The sequence below is a fragment of the Fringilla coelebs genome (assembly GCF_963513975.1).
Source record: "Fringilla coelebs genome assembly, chromosome: 10".
Classification (NCBI taxonomy): Eukaryota; Metazoa; Chordata; class Aves; order Passeriformes; family Fringillidae; genus Fringilla; species Fringilla coelebs.
Window position 1 is genome coordinate 13154891 of NC_140036.1, and position 17954 is coordinate 13172844.

The 17954-nt window shown below is 37.0% G+C and overlaps 1 protein-coding gene across 6 annotated transcripts in view; it reads right to left on the reverse strand.

The window, feature by feature from the left end:
* DLG1 (discs large MAGUK scaffold protein 1) overlaps window positions 1-17954 on the reverse strand; it is a 140380-nt gene that overhangs the window by 111364 nt on the left and 11062 nt on the right. For all 6 annotated transcript variants that reach the window (XM_084212497.1, XM_084212496.1, XM_084212495.1 and 3 more), the window contains exon 3: window positions 14850-15016. In XM_084212497.1, the coding sequence (XP_084068623.1) occupies window positions 14850-15016 (167 nt within the window). The remainder of the gene's footprint in view (window positions 1-14849; window positions 15017-17954) is intronic.

The following is a 17954-nucleotide window of genomic DNA, read 5'->3' on the forward strand; positions in this document are numbered from 1 at the left end:
TCCACATGAACGCTGGCCAATCCTTTAGATTGCAGACAACCAAGCTCGATTTTGACACTTCCCAACTATCTAGTAGGCAGCTGTTTCTTTAGCATTTAGCAGACATCAAGCTTACATGCAAGAGCAGTATCATACCATCTGCAGATGCTGCCAACATTAGAGCTGCACCATTTTTTCACTTCCCAAAACTTTTATGACTGATTCTGCACCCTTTTCTTCAACACTGTAAGCAGATGTCATAGCAAAGGCAAATGATTTATTATTAGTATTATTCAACTGGCTCACCAGGTAACTATGATTTATCCAATCAAATATGTCTGGAAAGCAATTTGCTTTTTAGTGAGGACATGGAATGTTTGCAAAATGAAGTCCTTGGCCAAAACCCATTATGACACATCATTCACATGTGCCAGCTTGGCAGAGCTGTTGTGTACTAATAAGTACTGAAAGTATTTCTTAAGCTTTCGGTGTAAAAATTGCCCAGATAACTCATTTACATCTCATCAACAATTTTTAATTCAAAATTCTGTATTTTGCTCCTCCACTTAAGAAAATAAATTCCTTTGGGCCCACCAAGTAATCTCTCCATCAAGTTTATACATAAAAGCCTAGCTTTTCACTAATTCTGTTTTCACACAATTGCCTCTCACATTATATTTCCCGCCAGCATTGAGGTTTTCAGGTTTTATGCACACAGTACATAATACAGAAGGCTAAAGCCTGCATTGCAACCCCTCTATGTTTCTCCAAGCACTTGTTAGACCTGGAATATAGGATCAAGTACAGTGGAAAACCACCAAGACGGTCACTTGGCTGAAGCATAATGTAGAAAGTTTCAGGGAACTGGGCTTGTTCACCCAGAGAAAGGCCCTGGACAGGAGCTGGTAACAACCTTCTCATGTCTAAGAGGGGACAATAAGAAAGCAAAACTGAGCCCTTGTTGTGCACAGCAGGCAAACAAAACCAAATCAAAGCCCTGAGTGACCTAGTCTAAGTTGATGCTGCCCCTTCTTTAAGCAGATGGTTGGACGAGATCACTTTCAGTGCAAATTCAATTATGCACAAACCATTTAAGCTGAGGCAAATTCCAAAAACTGACTGTAACAACAATGGGACTGAACTACAGTGAAAGGCACAGCCAAGGAGGAAAGCTGCAGGAATCACACAAACTCAGTGTCACCTGCCCCACTTGAGCCATGCCAGCTGAACTGTGCTCCTGTGGTCAGGCTCCCTGCAGCCACATCATGAGCTCAGACCCCCAGTTTACAAGGTCTCATGGCTTAAGTTTTACAACTTAGGGAAAAACCCTTCACCTTTCTCCCCTAGTAACAGGTTGATGCATTATACATTTCTCCTCTCCTGAAATACTGGAGTTTGGTTACTGTCAGAAACAAGGACTGCACCACACTGGTACTGCTCTGGAGCAGTCCAAGCAGGATGCTTCTTAGGATTTTGAAATAAAAATGGTACAAAACAATTGTTTTTTCACACTTGTCAGGCTAGATATATTACTTAAAGCTATTCTAGATCATTGCCATTTTAAATTCAACTCCTTTACTGGAAGTATACTATGGAACAAAGTTAAGAATGACTGCTAAAAATTGTTTTTTCTGGAATAATCAACGACTTTTCATATTCTGCATTTTTAAGTGCCATGAACTCATTTAAAACTGTGACTTAAATAAAAATCATTACTGTAAGCTCAGCCCACGTGCCTGCTCTTAATAGTATCCATGGTTGCAGTGATGCAAATTTGCCTACCTACATCAAGCCAATGTGCCCACATAAGGAGGAAAAAATACTGTATTAATCAGTATTCTTTGCACTAGATTTGGGCAAAGTAAACCAGTTAGAACCTTTGAAGACAGGACAGAAATTAGTTCAATGACCTGTTCATCTATTGTGACTAGATCTGAATTCTGAACTAAGCAGAACAGAAATATCAAAGATCAAATTACAAAAGACTTCTGAAATCCACTAGAAAATTCATCTCACTAGCCAAATTCTTCTCTTCCCTAGTCAGAAAAGAGTAACAATGAATTGTTTCAAATATGCCTCCACTCAAGGTAGAGAAAGGGGAAGCATTTAACATTTTTACTAATCCTATCATACATTACATTAATACTGATTTCAAAATTGCCTTATTTACATGCACTGATTTTTCTTGAGATTTGAAATATAGGTTTATGCACAAAACCAAGGAATGTACTTTTCATTAGGCTACAACTTCCCAGTAATTAGATACACACAGGTACACAGGAAAGCCCACAGTTCTGCTCTAAGCCCCACTTTAAATAAACAGCTTTAGTTAAAGCTACAAGGTACTACAACAGCATTTAGTTAAATGAGGCCAAAATTTCACAAGAAGCCAGCAGGAAGGATGAAGTGCTGATAACTCCAGGTGGAAATGCACCATCAGTAACCCATGTAAGTCTGTGCTGTGCAGAGCTGATCTCTCCCTCTTCTGTGCAACATTTCTGTGAGCAGTCTTACTTTCTTAGCAGCACAGAGCTAGGCTAATTATGCTAAAAAAAAACTCTCTTTTTTCACAGAATGCTTTCTGTTGCCTTAACTTTCCATATCAATTGTCTTTCTGCTTTTAGACAAGTAGATATGTGAAGGTGAACAAACGCACAAAATAAAACTGAAGGTAAGCACTTTAGTTATAAAAAATGACTGCTCTGCCTTTTTAAAAATAAGTACAGTAAAATTAAGGTACATATCAATATAACTGAAATGAAGCAATCAATATCCAATCCCAATCTCACTGTATAAAAGAGAATATTCTAAAATAAATAAAGCCAAAATGCCAAAAAAATATATCATTCAAACATGATTTCAAAGGGTATATTTAACTTCCAAAAGAACTGTGACAGTTCAGACACCAGAAACACTCCTTTGCTAGTGAGAGACAAGATAATTTCATTCATTCCAGCCAGCCTTTGCTTCCTTTTGTCAAAAAACCTGCAAAGCATCTTTTCTTTTGTAAAAGCTATCATTAAATTCACCTAATATTCTAAAGATGTTCAATTTTCTTCTACTTCTTGAGAAGGAGAAGTTTGTATAAGCAAGTTTTAGGGTTTCAAATTGTCCAGAAGAATGCTCAAAGTTAAATCAGTTTGTCAAAAAAAAAATTAAGCTAGCAACTATCTCAATATCCAGGGAAAGGGGAGCAATACAGAACAATTTTATTACTTGAAGGAAAATAAAAGCCTCCAAAACACCGAACTCACCAAGTCCACATTTCACAAGCACAGTACTAATATATTACATTTATGCATCAGATTTTATCTTTAGCAGTTACAAGTGGACTGCAATAAAAACAAACTTACATAAAACTTTATCCTAGCACAGAAGTAATGACTCTAAGTTATCAGGGTGTCTTCATCTCAAAGCAGCAAGATGTCAAAATAATAAAGCATCTTGAAATATATCCATCCCTAAAATGACTTGCCAGATTCATCTTCTTCTCTTTGATGATTATTTTAAACATGTCCTGATAAAGGTTATGTAAAACATCATTTGGAATTTCTTATTCTAGAATAAAAAGCAAACTACTATTTTAGCACATTTAAAGAGAGTGAATTTTTACAAAAAAGTGCCTTACTGCAGAATGGGGGGGGGGGGGGGGGGAATCATTCTATTACACTTTTCAATATGTGCATAATTAGCTCTTCAAAGGATTAACATCTATGATTGTTCTTAGCAACAACTACAGAATTTATTTTGATGATCTGTGCAGTTTAAAGTTTAAAAAAGATCAACACTAGAAAACCATCAAGGCATTTTCATTACAGGTAGTAAAAACTGGAAGATTGATTCAATAAGAACTTCCGAGATTGTAGGCATTAATCAAAAGCTTTATCGTCTTACCTTTGTTGTTACAATGCATAAGCAATCCATCCTTTCAGCATAGCAGGTATATTTCCAAACATTTAAAAGGTTTATTTTCAGTCACAGCTAAACACCATCTCAATAGAATGAGAAAAAACACACTTATTTAATAGTCAAAACAGCTGAGTGAGTGCCAGCTTTCCCTTTGGATTCATTCAGAGGTAGAAACACCGTGGAGAAAAAGCAGCAGGCTAAAATACAAATGCTTTAACTTTCATGAAAGGTCCTTAACCTATTTTGGTTATCTATGTTTGAAAAACTTAAATATATCCTTGCAAAGATTCCACAAAAGATGTCAAATCCTGTTCCATACCAGTTAAGTACCTCTTCGTATTCTATTTCATATACTCCTCTGTCAGGATTACCTAACACATGAGCATCACAGGGAATCATTTGATGAAATGCAATACAAAATTATTTTACAGCAAAAAAATCTCAATTCAGCTTTTCTTAGCTAGCTAGGATTTCTAAAATGAAGCGTTTGCTCAAAAATAGTTTTGGTTGCAAACAAGTATTTCTCCTCTAACGTCATTTCAGCATTTGCAGACTGCAAAATAACTGATATCCGAAGCAGTAATGAATGGAATATTCCATGAGATCAGGGAGAGGAGAAAGTGGCAAGGAAAGAGTAATGCATATTGCAAGAGAAATGCTATTTTGAGCCTTGAATTAACCTAGAATTTCATTTCCTTTTGTAAGGCTGTAATGCTGTGACAAGGCAAAGTTTGAATGTGCAGGCATTGTCTTCCCAGCCTAATTAGCACAGCTGGGAAAAGTCTAACTCTTGGGCACAAACAACCTCCTGTGTACTCTGAAACACTAACCTGACAGTTCCATCCATTGGTAAGAACCTTTTTACATTAATTTCCCACAAGAGGCATTGAAAGCAGCTTGTAAACTCAGTTCCCACTATCTTGTCCTATTAGGTCCCCCACGAACACCTTTGCTGCAAGCACAATGAAGTATATTGAAAAAATTCAATGAGTAATTTCAAGCTATTAAATATCATCTGTATCATTTTGCTTTTACCCCAAGATGTACAACTGACTGTGTTTTGCACCAAAACAACTCTAGAAAATACTCTGTATCTAGAGCACTCCCTTTAAACTTTCTGCAACTTTGCTCCCAGCTCTTCTATATATACTGAGAGAAGTGATGGGGTGTGGGGGGCGACTGGGGTGGGGAAGGGGGTATATAAGGAAACTAATCTTTCCAAATTCCCATATTTTATTTTATGGGCAGGTGATATCTTTATAGGACAAACCTGAATGGAATTTTAAGATAAATCTTACATCATTCAACCACTAAGATGATAATTTTTACCTTGCATATCCAAGACAAGCCAGAGATATTTTTCATTTTTACACTGCCTATAAAATCTGTGAAGAATTTCTGCTGTGACCACCTAGGTGAAGTTTTCACTGCTACAAAGCAGCAGTGGGAAAAATATGCATCTTTCTGACTGCTGAAACTGGCTGAACCCAGACAGAAGGTTTAAAGTTCTAACTTCAAAAACAAAAAAGAACAAATTAGGCTGATGAAACATTCCTATGGCAGAAAAGGGAGGGAGGGATTACCTTCATAGCTGAATGCACACAAGGTATCTCACAAAGACATTCTTGCATTTTCTAAGTACTTTTTTGGGAAGACCATAAGGTTCAGAGAAATGTAGTGCAAGTATCCAAAAAGTTAAGGAAAAGCATTTTTAGGTTAACTTGGCACATGTCCAGTTCCTAGCCCAGAAACATCTTCAATGACTAATACAAGACATGCAGTCAGTCCAAATGTTCATTTCTTGCACAAACAGCTCTAGGAATGCCAGTAGCACATAGAAACTTGGCTTGTCTCTCATGCTCTGTCCAAGAAGGGCAAAGATTAACAATCCTGCTCACCACTGAAATTTCTCTCAGCCACCTTGGCACAAGATTAAGCTTTTGCAGATGAATCCTGGCTACAATTAGCTTATGTCGAGAATCAATCACTTTTATTCTCAATTTTTTGTTCTCTTGCCTCCTTTGGGACACTTTTAGAACTAAGGGTCATTATCATATCATTTTTCTCCTCTCCCACTTGCCACCACACTTCCAACAAAACCCAAGACCCATTAGTCCTGTCATAGCAAGCATGTAACTTCCTTCAAGTTCCAAGGCAAACTATGAGATGTAGAAGAGACCTCTCCAGAGAGGTGAGGAAAAAGCATTTCTTTCCTCAGAGTTTGTGATCAAGCTGCTCATCATGAACAGGCAGCCTAAACACTCCAGAGCAGACAGAAAGTCATCTCATAACAAGTGTGTTTGAAATGTAAGGCACGCACTGCAGAAATCAGAGCAGGATGCACAACCAAGGTACATTAGAGCCCTTTACCAAGCACTGCGCCACTATGATGGGGTAAAAGTCCTTCTGGTAACTGTACATGCTTCTCTCAAGACCCATCTTAGGCTAACAATGTCCACTACCAGGGGAAAAAAATTTCATACCAGTAGACCAAAAGATTTTGTGGCAAACACCAATATACATTTTCATAAATATAGTGTACATAGAGATGAGCACACAAAGAGAAGAGCACTATGCATAAAAAAAGTATTTTCTAGCCCAAAAGCAGTTTCTGCAGCCTTTTCACTGGAAATACTGTCTATAGAAGAAATAAATGTCCAAAAACTATTGACCAAGACTCACACATTCAGGAGGTTTAGCATTTTCATAAGAAAAAAATAATATTGCTTTTTGAAAACAAATCATAAAACTCCTTGAATGAGCAAGTATGTGTAAATTTTGGAGATCAGAACAATGTTTTTTAAAATGAGACATAGGTAAAAAATCCAGAAGTAAAACTACTGTAATAAATAATTTCATAAAAGAACTTAGAACCTTCTTTCCTTTAAATTGTATTGTGAGAAGGAACAGAATGATATTAAAGAACACACCAAAACCTGAATCATAATCATGAAATGCATGAAAAGTCATCCTTTCATGCACTGAAGAGTAAGATGTTTGCACAAATGCTGTGAGTCATTAAAATAACTATTATTCTACTGAATTTGGGAGAAACATTGTGATTTCTTCAATGTCATTCATTCTTATTAAAAATAAATCTTTCTGTCCTGTCAGCTCCAAGTGATCTCAGTAACAACCAGTAATAACTATTCTACACAGCTTGGCCAGAAGGAAAAAATGCATTTCCATTCACCACTATTCATGGCATTAATATTAAAAACAACAAAGGATGATTCTCTTTCTCACACAAAGGTAAGAGATGTGTTTTCCTTTCCTTGAATTACTTATGAATTCTTTCAGGTTATGTTTGGCAGTCACTTTTTGTGCCTTCACAGGCTTATTCTTTTTCCAGTGTGGCAGATTCTATCTACGAAGCCACCAGATAACTAAATAAAGGAAAATTCATGCTTAGATAAACTATGCATAGAAATAAATCATGCAAATGAGAACAATGCTTTGGAAACTACTGATTTTGCAGATAAATAATTTCTTCATCTATCCACAAATCTAAAAGTACATGTGGTTATTTAAATGCTAATTTGCTCTTGGATTCTATGAGAAAAGCCACACAAAACAGAGCTGTCACAGGTGTAACGAGAGAAGCAGGCTCAGCTCAGCCTCACAAGGGAATGTCAAATGCCCAACCTCAGCATATTTGAGGAGACATATCAAAGACTCAGTAAAGATCAAGCACTATCATATCTACAAGCATTTTCTCAGCTACTTTAGTAAAGAAAGCACTAGAAGTGTAAGATGTCATAATTTAGATAGCTACCTTTGAATCTGTTGCAAGATATAATTATTACAAGTTTATAAAAAACAATTGGATTTTTTTTAAAGTGAATTTGTAAGTTGTCTATTTAGTTCTAAATTGAGAAATTTAGAAACAGCAGGGTTTTATTGCTTGCGTATATATCCTGAACTGAGCATCTGGATTTCGTTTATTTGCTTTTGAATTCACTTTGACCAGAAGCCTGCCCCTGGAAGACTTTTTCAGCTTTGGTTCAAGACTTACATTCTTTTCCTTGTACAAACAGCCTGGATTTCAAGTATCAAAGGCAAAATACATAGCAAGCCAAATACCATTTCCTCACCCTAAAGTTAACACAGAGAAAGCCATGAAGCTCCTGAGTAACCCAGGACTATGCTAGCTGCTGAAATAAAACAAGCACATCATGTGTGCAGAGGAGTTGATATAAATGAGGGGCAATACACACATACAGATACAGGCATAAAGGACCAGTGCAATAACAAGGAGCACAACAATCAGACATAGCATATCATCAAGCTAACCAGCACTGAATCTTTATAAATATTAAGGCAAAGAAGGTATTTGAACATAGTCCAATAGGTCAGGGATTTTCACTGAAACAACTTGTTAAATACAACAGGTCAGAATGACTTTGTAAAGTGAAGGCAAGATATTGGAGTTAAAATTCAGAAACAGAACCAGAGCATCTTGAAGTTTAATAATGTACTCTATACATGCAGGTATCTCCATACAAGACTTCCACTAAGATCCTGATTAACTGCTTGAGGTACCATTCCATTCTGAATACAAAATGCTATGGATTCAACACCGATTTTTTTCATTGCACTAGGAACCAGACATCCAAAATTCTCTCCTCCAGACTACATCAGTTTATCTTAAGAAGTTACACAAACCTATCACAATTTTTAAAAGGTTATGAAGACATTACTGGTTGCTTTGTAAACAAAGACAATTCTCATATTCTAGGTGAAAATGAGATTAGTTTAACTTTATCCCTTTTCAAAATATTCACACTGACAGACACTGAGCAAAGCGAACACAAGCCTGGAGCAGGTCTTAACAGCAAAGGAGGTGAACAGGAGCTGCATTAACAGAAACACAGCCAGGAGTAACATATAACTATCATTCCCCTTTGCTTGACACTTTAAGTAGGGCATCTGGAACACTGCATTTCATTTTGGGGCCTCAATACAAGGATTTTGATAACCTGGAGCAAGTTCTGCAGAGGGCCATTAAGATGGTGAGAGGGTTTTGGAAGCCTTAACCCTTAAAGAGAGGATGAGAGTACAGGGCTTGTTTAAGCTTGGATAAAGAGTACAGAACCTAAGAGCAGCCCTCCAATACCTACACTGGGGTTAGCCAGAAGACAAAGTCAGGTCCATGCTGCATGATGGAAAACCCCTAGAAACTACAAATTAATTGAAACAGAAATTTTAATCAAAAATAGGGTGAAGTTTTTTCACCATGAGGATAGTCAAGCATTGGATCAGACTGACCAGAAAAGTTTTGCATTTCCAGTTCTTGATATTTTCAAGATTTAGCTGGTCAAAATCCTTTACACCTCATAGGTGATACTGAGCTATTTTGTAATTGCAAGATGTTTAGCGAGTTTCCTTTCCACTCTGCCTTGGCATCAAATTTTAGCTGAAATTGCAGACATATCAGCTGTTTCCTTACTTCCTCTTTTGCTTTCTTTGTATGAAGAAAGAATTTGGCAAAGGCCCTAGAAGAGAGTGAGCTAGCCAGTCTCTACGTGCCAGACACTAAACACATAGGCATGGGCAGATAGATGGGAAAACCACAGGTCAGACCAAAGTCCTTCAGACACCATTACCCACTAAATACAAAGGTGTCCTCATCCAACTGTAAGAGATTCCAGATTGAGTTCCATGTCCTAAAGCAAAAAATTACCTTGGAGACATTGTTCAGTGGGGTTTTTTCCAACATCTAAAATCAAATTATTGTGGGTACTGTTAAATTCAAGCTAAACAGCAAACAGCTTCTCTGGTTTATAACAATTAAAATACTAAAACAAATCCTACAGATTTAAAGATAAAAAAGAATGCCAGAAGGCTATTTCCTTAGCAATACACTACTCAATTAGGCGAGAGATTCCTTCCAGTGATTCGAGTTTCGCCGTGTATTTGTCAAACAGCAAGCGTCCCACCTACAGATGGCAGCACAGATCACAGCAAGCGGCTCCGCTCGCACTCGGCGCCCAGATCCTGTTTCACATTGGTTCGCTTTGCCAGGCACACTTGAGCTCAGTCTTTAACGTACACAAGGAAAGGGATGAACCATTCGTCCTTTTCAGATTGCATACATTTGGTTTTTTAAACTAGTTCCTAGTACTGAAAGAATTAACATTCTTTTCCTGCTTTATCACTGGCTTTAATCACTCTTTTTTCTAGTGGGTTTTTTTCCCCCCATCATTTTGTACTGGAGAGTGAAACAAATAAAACTGTTAAATAATGTTCCAAGAAATATAGAGCATGGAAAAGAAAACAGATTGCTGTGAGCAGGAAAACTTGTAATCTGTAGTTCCAACTTTCTCTAATACACAGCCTATGGGGATTTCAAACTCCAGTCTTTGGATTCAGGAGCAGGAAGGGAAAAACAGAAGTAGGCTACGTGCCATGAGAAGTCCTCAGGCAACCTAAGCTTGTATACCACTATTCTATGTATATACACAAGCACACATTGCTAAAAAGTCATTTCCAAAGTCAGCTGTGTAGAAAGTTCTTGTAATTCAATCCTTAATCTCTTGGGGGGGGCATTATATTCCCACTCTCAAGCAACTCACATATACCATCAAAGTGTCAGCTGGAAGAATATTCATTTGGCCCACAGTAACTACAGCAAAACAATATCAGCAAGGTAAAAGAAATGGGATTGAAATACATTACTTCAAAGTCTAACGTCTGAGCAAGAAAAAAGCTGTTCCATTTGTATCACCTGTGGACTCACTAGCCTGGTAAAACAGAACAGAGTTAAAAAAATCTCAAAGCGCATACAGTCTGCTTGTGTCTGGTTAATGAACTAACACTGAACTGGGCAGCAGCCTTGAAAGTCTGAAAAGTGAGAATTTATTTTTAAAAAGCTAGCTATTAACAAAATCCAATATACTAAGCCCCAGCCTCTAGTAAATTTCAGCAAGCAAAACAAATCACTCGATTAAACACATGCTGTACTGGAATTATTATGCCCTTGGGTTTATTAAAACCAAATATAAAATAATTTTTTTTTAATATCCTAAGTAGCTAAAAAAAGTATTACTGAAACCAAAATGCATTAAGCATTAAAACATAAATTTTCACATAATATACATAGCAAGTATGTGAAATATAAACTGTGAATACATGAGAATTTCTCCTTGTAATTTTAAATAAATTTTGAAATATTGAGGAAAAATTATTGCCTAGCAGGTATATAAAGAAAAAAAAAAACAGTCACCAAACAAGAAAGAATTAAGGTCGATAAAAACGTACATATGGTTATGTAACAATTTTCATATTTATTTGAAAGCTAAACTAAGACATTCAGATATACTAGAAAAACGAAAATGAAACCAACACCAAACTAACATTTTTCAAATTTGTTCACCTTCCAACTTAACATGGAAACAGTATTCTAACTAATGAAATACAAGGTAACATTTACTGTAAGTGACACAGACTGGGAGAAAAGCTTGCTTTCAGTTTCACGTGAACTGGGATCAACACCAATATATGCAGCTGTGTTTTTAAATACTGGAAGTAAATCTATAACCTGACCTTCATATACTGAAGGTCAAACAACTGTGATTTTCACATTTTACTCAAAACAAAAAATATGAAGGAAGACAGGAGACTTTGTCATAAATGTTCAAGCCACTTGGGAAAATAACGAAGAAATCCACACCATAGCAGGTTCTGTTAGGCAACACCAGCACGGCCACCAGACTGGACTGGAGAAGCACACAGTGCAGCTGAGAACAGACATACATCTCTGGTGAGCTTTCCCAAATCAGGCAATTCCTCCTTTCAATGCATTGGTGACCGTGCCATGATAAATTGCCGTTGCCATTGGTGCAGTGTCAAGGACAAGGCCTTGTGTTCCTGGCAGTTCAACTGCACATAAGAAAAAAACCCTAAAACTGCAACTTTGTAATTAAGTTACACCTTCATCTACCACACAGAAAGATCCAAGGACAACACTACATTTGTACATGGCTTGAAACAGTTTCTGCAGGGCGCTGGGAGTAAATAATCACAAAGCCTGGATTCAACATCACACAGTATTCCCCACTTCAGACATTCATTTCTCCTATAGGGGAGCACAAAACATCCTACAGTAGCACCATCAAAAGACAAATCTCATAGCAACAAATATGTGCTCCAAGCCCAATCTGCTAGGATTTGGAGTATATTAACTAAAAACAAAATGTTTTAGTAGGGACATGAATCCTCAATTCCATTACACTGTTCCTAGGTGTGTTACAGGGATGAAAAAAAAAAACAAAACACTAAAGGAGACTGGCCATGTATTAGACTATTCTGGCGCTCAGGAAAATATTTTAAATGCTTTTGTAAGTCTCTTTCCATAGTGTAAGTCTAGCACATCTTGTATAAAAGCAAAATATTATCTTTTTCACATTCTACAAAGCAAAATATTCTCTTGTTCACATTCCATACAGGAAAAACTTTTCTTTCCCAATTAAGTGTTCAATCCTTTCAAGCAGCACCAAACCTTCCCAATCTTCACTCCTTTCCAGGCTTTAGATCCTCCATGTCAATCTCTTCTAAGCACTGAAATGAAACATCTTTTTCACACCATGGTACCTCAAATTTGACAATATCTCCAGCAAAGCCTTATGCAGACCAAGTAGAAGAAAAGAGTTTTACACCACACTTATGTCAATAATGTGTTCTTTTCATCTATTAACATGCCATGGTTGACTCACCCTAAGATTCTAAAATTACCCAGACCTTTTCTGAGAAACCCAATTGTTAACCATTCAGCTACCATTAGTTTAGCTAAAATGTAGGACACTAATTACTTCATGAATTACTTCAACTGCCCAAGGCTTCATTTTAATCTTAGTTGGTGAAGTAGCAACATATTGTTATCTTCCCATGGTTCAATTTCTAATTTAGTCAGAGTATTTTCACTAATACCCCAAACTAGGATTAGTTTTTTGAAAACTTTAACTGATATATTATCTCAAAAGATAAATATGAGTTTTTGACCTCTTAAACCATGCCAAAAGCCCTACTCAAGTCAGAAGTATCACATTTATGGTTTTTTCCTACCACAAGAATTATTACCACAGTAGAACAAAAATGTTTGACAAAACTGTCATCAATAACTATGACAGCTATTATTTGGCTCATTTATGACTTTCAAGGAGCTACCAAAAAACTGTAGAATCATTTTCTGTACCAGTTCAACCTAAATCCCCCTCTCGTGGCTTACTCTTATATATTCTGTTTTTAAAATATAGCATTTGTCCATTTGCCATTTTCAGGAACTTCATCCACCCACCATGACTAAGGGCAACTGCAATGGCTCTCAATTTGCCTCATAAAGTTCTCTGCACATGCAGACATGAAATACATTAGGATCAACTTATTTCAAAACAGTAGGCAAAATAAGCCTTGCCTACCCTCTTGTTTACAGCTCCTTTTTCCTCCTGCTTCTAAGAGATGCCATTCCCACCATACCTGCAGGAAGGGACATTCCAGAGCTCTAAGCCTTAGATTTAGATGATGGCATACAGGCAAATATCACAATGCCTTTTTTCCCCATGCTATTTCTCAGATACCCCAGCATTACCCCATTTGCTCCAAACATGACAATTCATTAAGGTGGTTGTGATGACAGTGGCATTCTCTATGCACTTTCAGGTAATAGATTCCACAGAGACATACAATTTAAATTTTGGTAACAATCTTGTGTGACCAAGATTCACAAAAAAATCAAAGAAAATAATCTATTCCCACATTGCAAGTTCAACTAGAATTTTAATTCCTCGGTGTTCAATTACTTACAAGCCTAAAAAATACAGTAAGCCTAGGCTGCTCAGTTTTTTCATGTAAAGATATTTCAATGGCTGTTCTTTGCAATATGTAACTCATGCCCCTGGCTTGGCTGACCTTTTATCCACTGGTCATTTTTTACTTTCCAAAATAATACAAGTTTTTGATTTCATCTACAGTTTCCTTTAAAGCATTTCTGATGCATTTCATACTAGCTTCAATATGACAGATTTGAAAAAAAAGCTAGAATGAGCACTTTCTTTTAGCTGTACAAACTCATTAGCACATCACACACTTAGGATGTGCAGCTAAATGAACCTTCTCCCACAGTCCCAACAGCCCCTGATAAAGGTTCACTCATTAAGGCATCCCAGCCCCTTTATCTTGCTGAGCAGTACAAGTTTCTGAGCGTCCCTACAGGCTGCAGCTCCAGTCCTTCAGCTGATCTCTGCCAGTGCTCCTCCTGAGCTCTACAATCATTTCATGAAAATGGATCAGCAAAGCCCACTGCCTTCAGTTACTGAGAAATCCACACACTTTTTCCAGCGCTGTCGGTTTCCAGGGCACACTTCAAACTAGGTTCACCTCTCTGGGGAGAAATAGCTCTGATGCAAAAATATTCAAGGAACATTTTAAGTTTAAACTGAGCAGGGAGATTGTGTTTTAGTCAAAAATGTACATCAATGTGCATTTTCCTGATCAGTTTTCTCACCACTCACTAGTGACAACTGGCTGCATATAGTTTTCAAAAACAGGTCCTTCCAGAACATAGATAAAGAAGTAACAGAGAACTTCTTATGACCAGACTGAAAAGGTTACTAATCAGAAAGACACAGCCTCAGATTTCCCAAATAATTAATGAAGCAATGACTCAAGAGTCACAAGTATGGATGAGTATAAGCATACTAAACCTGTCAGTGAGGTTCCAAAATCAAAGCATAAATCCAATTTAATGGTCACTTAATGGTACATTTGACAAACGAGTTTATAAATTTTTGACTAAGCAAAATGCATACATGTTATTAAACATTTCAATAATTAAATCCCCTATGACTATTGATCTTAATAATGTACATTTTCTTTGACAATTAATATTTTATAAAATAAAGGAAACTTAGAGAACCACATTGAACTAAAAGTCTCAACTAGAAAAGAAGATTTCTATCTCATACCTCTACACTGGGGCTAAGGCTGCTTGGCAAGGTTTCTGATGTCACTGTTGTGCTTGGAAGGCTGGAGAAGTCCCAGGTATTCACAGGCTGTATTGGTTCAGATGGCTGAGAGTGATCAATGCATTTTGGATTGTCCAATAAGGTCACTTCATAAAATTCTTGAATATCTAAACATGTAAAAAAAATGTTGTTAGGCTTGATAGTTACTCTACATTCTGATTGTAACTACATCCTCCTCTTGAAAAACAAATGAGATATGGCTTCATCTGTCATGAGTAAATTCATAGGGATCACCACGATCACATGAACCTCCCCCGCTGCACACACAACTCACTCTGTCCCCACTCACTCTGGGCTTCTGCCACCGACCCCAGGAGCACAGGCTGCAGCAGGAACAGCAGAAGCACATGAAATAACTGCAGTGGAATAGTGGAAAGGATGGGTGTCTATGTTTCAAGTTCTGGTATACATCATTTCAACTAATGTAGCCTTTGGTTAGCTGAAATCTACTGTTCAAGGGCAATATTAGAAGGTCTATTTTGTACATGTTTCAATAAAATGACCACAGAAATAGAAGTATACTGATGAAATCAGCAAGAGAGAGAGAAGCTGCAAGAAGTTAGGAAAGGGAAAATTGATTAGGATAGATCATCATCTGCTTTTTCAGTCTAAGTACCAGAAATAGGATGAAACTTAATAGCATGAATTATCAGTCATAGTTATGAACTAATTAACAGCTTTCTCTATAACCCTGAAGACTCAGCTGGAAACTTTTGGGAAACAAAAATTTGGTTATAGTACATTATTTATTGACATCCTACTCGCTCCATGAAGCATCAACAAAAATAACATAATGTGAAGAAACACCAAATGTGTTCCTATGAAGTACAGGTGTATCAAAGTTGCTACCACAACTGCTATCACATCCATAAATACACACATCAAAAAAAAAACTCAGGAAAGGTATAGGCTAAGGGAAGGGCATACAAATAAAGAAGTTGTCCTGTAAAGCTTTTGTCTCTTATTCAAAGTAAAAATCTGCTATATGGATTTGCAAACTCTTGATTCTTAATCGCAACAACTTCATAGAAGATAAACATACAGGCACAGTAAGCCAAAGGAAATAAGACCCAGCTGTGAGTAGAGTCTAAGCTGCAGTTTTGTAGCTTTCCAGCAACAGCCCAGAGTCAGTAACAGAGGCACAATAACCAATTCCTTTATAGAGCCACCCCACAAAAGAAAGACTACACAACTGAGCTGCAACTACTGATGCTGGCATTCCAGTCTTATGTGTTCTTACAGACACTGCACTTCTGCTCTCTACCAGTTCAGAAAACTGAAATTCTCAAATTCCATTTGTATCTTTCCTCTGAGCAAGAGTCAAATTCCTACCAACAGCTTACATTAATTTTTAAAGTTATACTTGCTCTTAGCGCTGCTGATTGGAAGAAAACATCTTCTGCAGCCCTCACTGCTCTAAGTGACCTAGATATACAGGAGCAAAGCAGCCTAAGAGATACAAATTGCCTTTAAATCTATCTTTCACATTAGCTCCCTCAGTTGCAAATTTGTCTTGTAGCTGCATTAACATCAATACATCAATCAAGCACACCCAGTAAAGATTTTCCCCCCCTGACAGAGAGTACTTTGTGTATGAAAATAGGCAGTGGTTTAAGTTGATTCTATAGCTGCAATCCACAGCAACCAAGCCAGGAAGATCACTACATTATTTATGGGAAGGGGTTATTTGTGCAACTGTTTTGCAACAGAAATCTAGGACACTGATTTTCAATTCTGCTACTATTCTTTTAAGTCCCTGCCAGCGGAGGTAGCCATTTCTTCCTCCTGCACAACTCTCATTTCAAAAGGCACAGCATTTCCCATACCTCATCTCCACTTCTCCACGGAGGACACCACAATAGATTTGCTATTGAAAGATGGCAAGACATAATATGCACCACTTAATGAGGGGATTAGTTTATGTTTATCCTGGAGTTGCTCCAAATCCACAAAGTTTCTAGAAACTTGGTGTCTATATGATAATATCTACCTTCTAAAAAAAAAGTTTCCATTTTTACTACTCAGAATGCAAACATTAAGTATATACAAGTATAGGCAAGCCACCTATGAACCCTGAACGCATTAGGTCCACAAGAACAAAACCTGACAGTTACACTCTATAAAGCCTAGACTATACTAAATTAAACCTAAAAATTCCTTCCTATTTTCTACAGCTATATATCAGCTCACAAAAATATTCAACACACTTGAATATGTACTGAACACATGTTAATGATGTGAGAGTGCATTAGCACATGACAAGTTCTAACATTTTTCTGATTATTACAAATAGCAGGTAGTAAAATACTAAGTTTTAGTTGTATTTATGGTCAGATTCCCTCTTCAAGCTAGGATGGGCTATTTTTATATTACAGCATTTGTCTTACATATTAATTTCAAGAGAGATCATATCTCAAACTAAGTTAAAGAAAACTTGATTCAAATCAGGTATCACACAACGCTAAAAGGAAGCACAGATGGGGAACATTTAGAAACTAGAGGGGAACATTAAAAGGAGCATTGAAAAATAGGAGCCCAGAGTTTTAGGAATCTAAAGTGATCAAAAGTGATGAATGGTAGGCAACAGAGAAAGCCATTCTGGAATTTGGTCTGCCCACAAGTAAAACCACATTTAATAGCCAAATCAGAAATACATTTGACAGCACAAAGAATAAAAGCCTATACAAAGCAAGTGACAGACCACCACTTCTGCAATGGAGAACTCCTACACAAAAGAAAATTATTTTTCTTAGCCTATTAGTAGTGTGAAAAGCTAAGGCTAAGGAATAGTGACAAACTGGGTTTTTTTATTCTAAAAGAAATTTGCTGGTGTATTGCTCACCCCTTCTCATATTCTCCACTCAGTTTTGTTCTTTGAACAGGCTTGTTCACCAGTAACATGATACACCAAAAGCTAAAACTGCTCACTTTTAAAGCAAACAAGAGTTATCTGCCAAATACAAACTGAAACCCAAATCCACTTTACAAGGAAGATCCAGCTTCACTAAAACTGAAACTCAAATCCACTTTACAAGAGAGATCCAG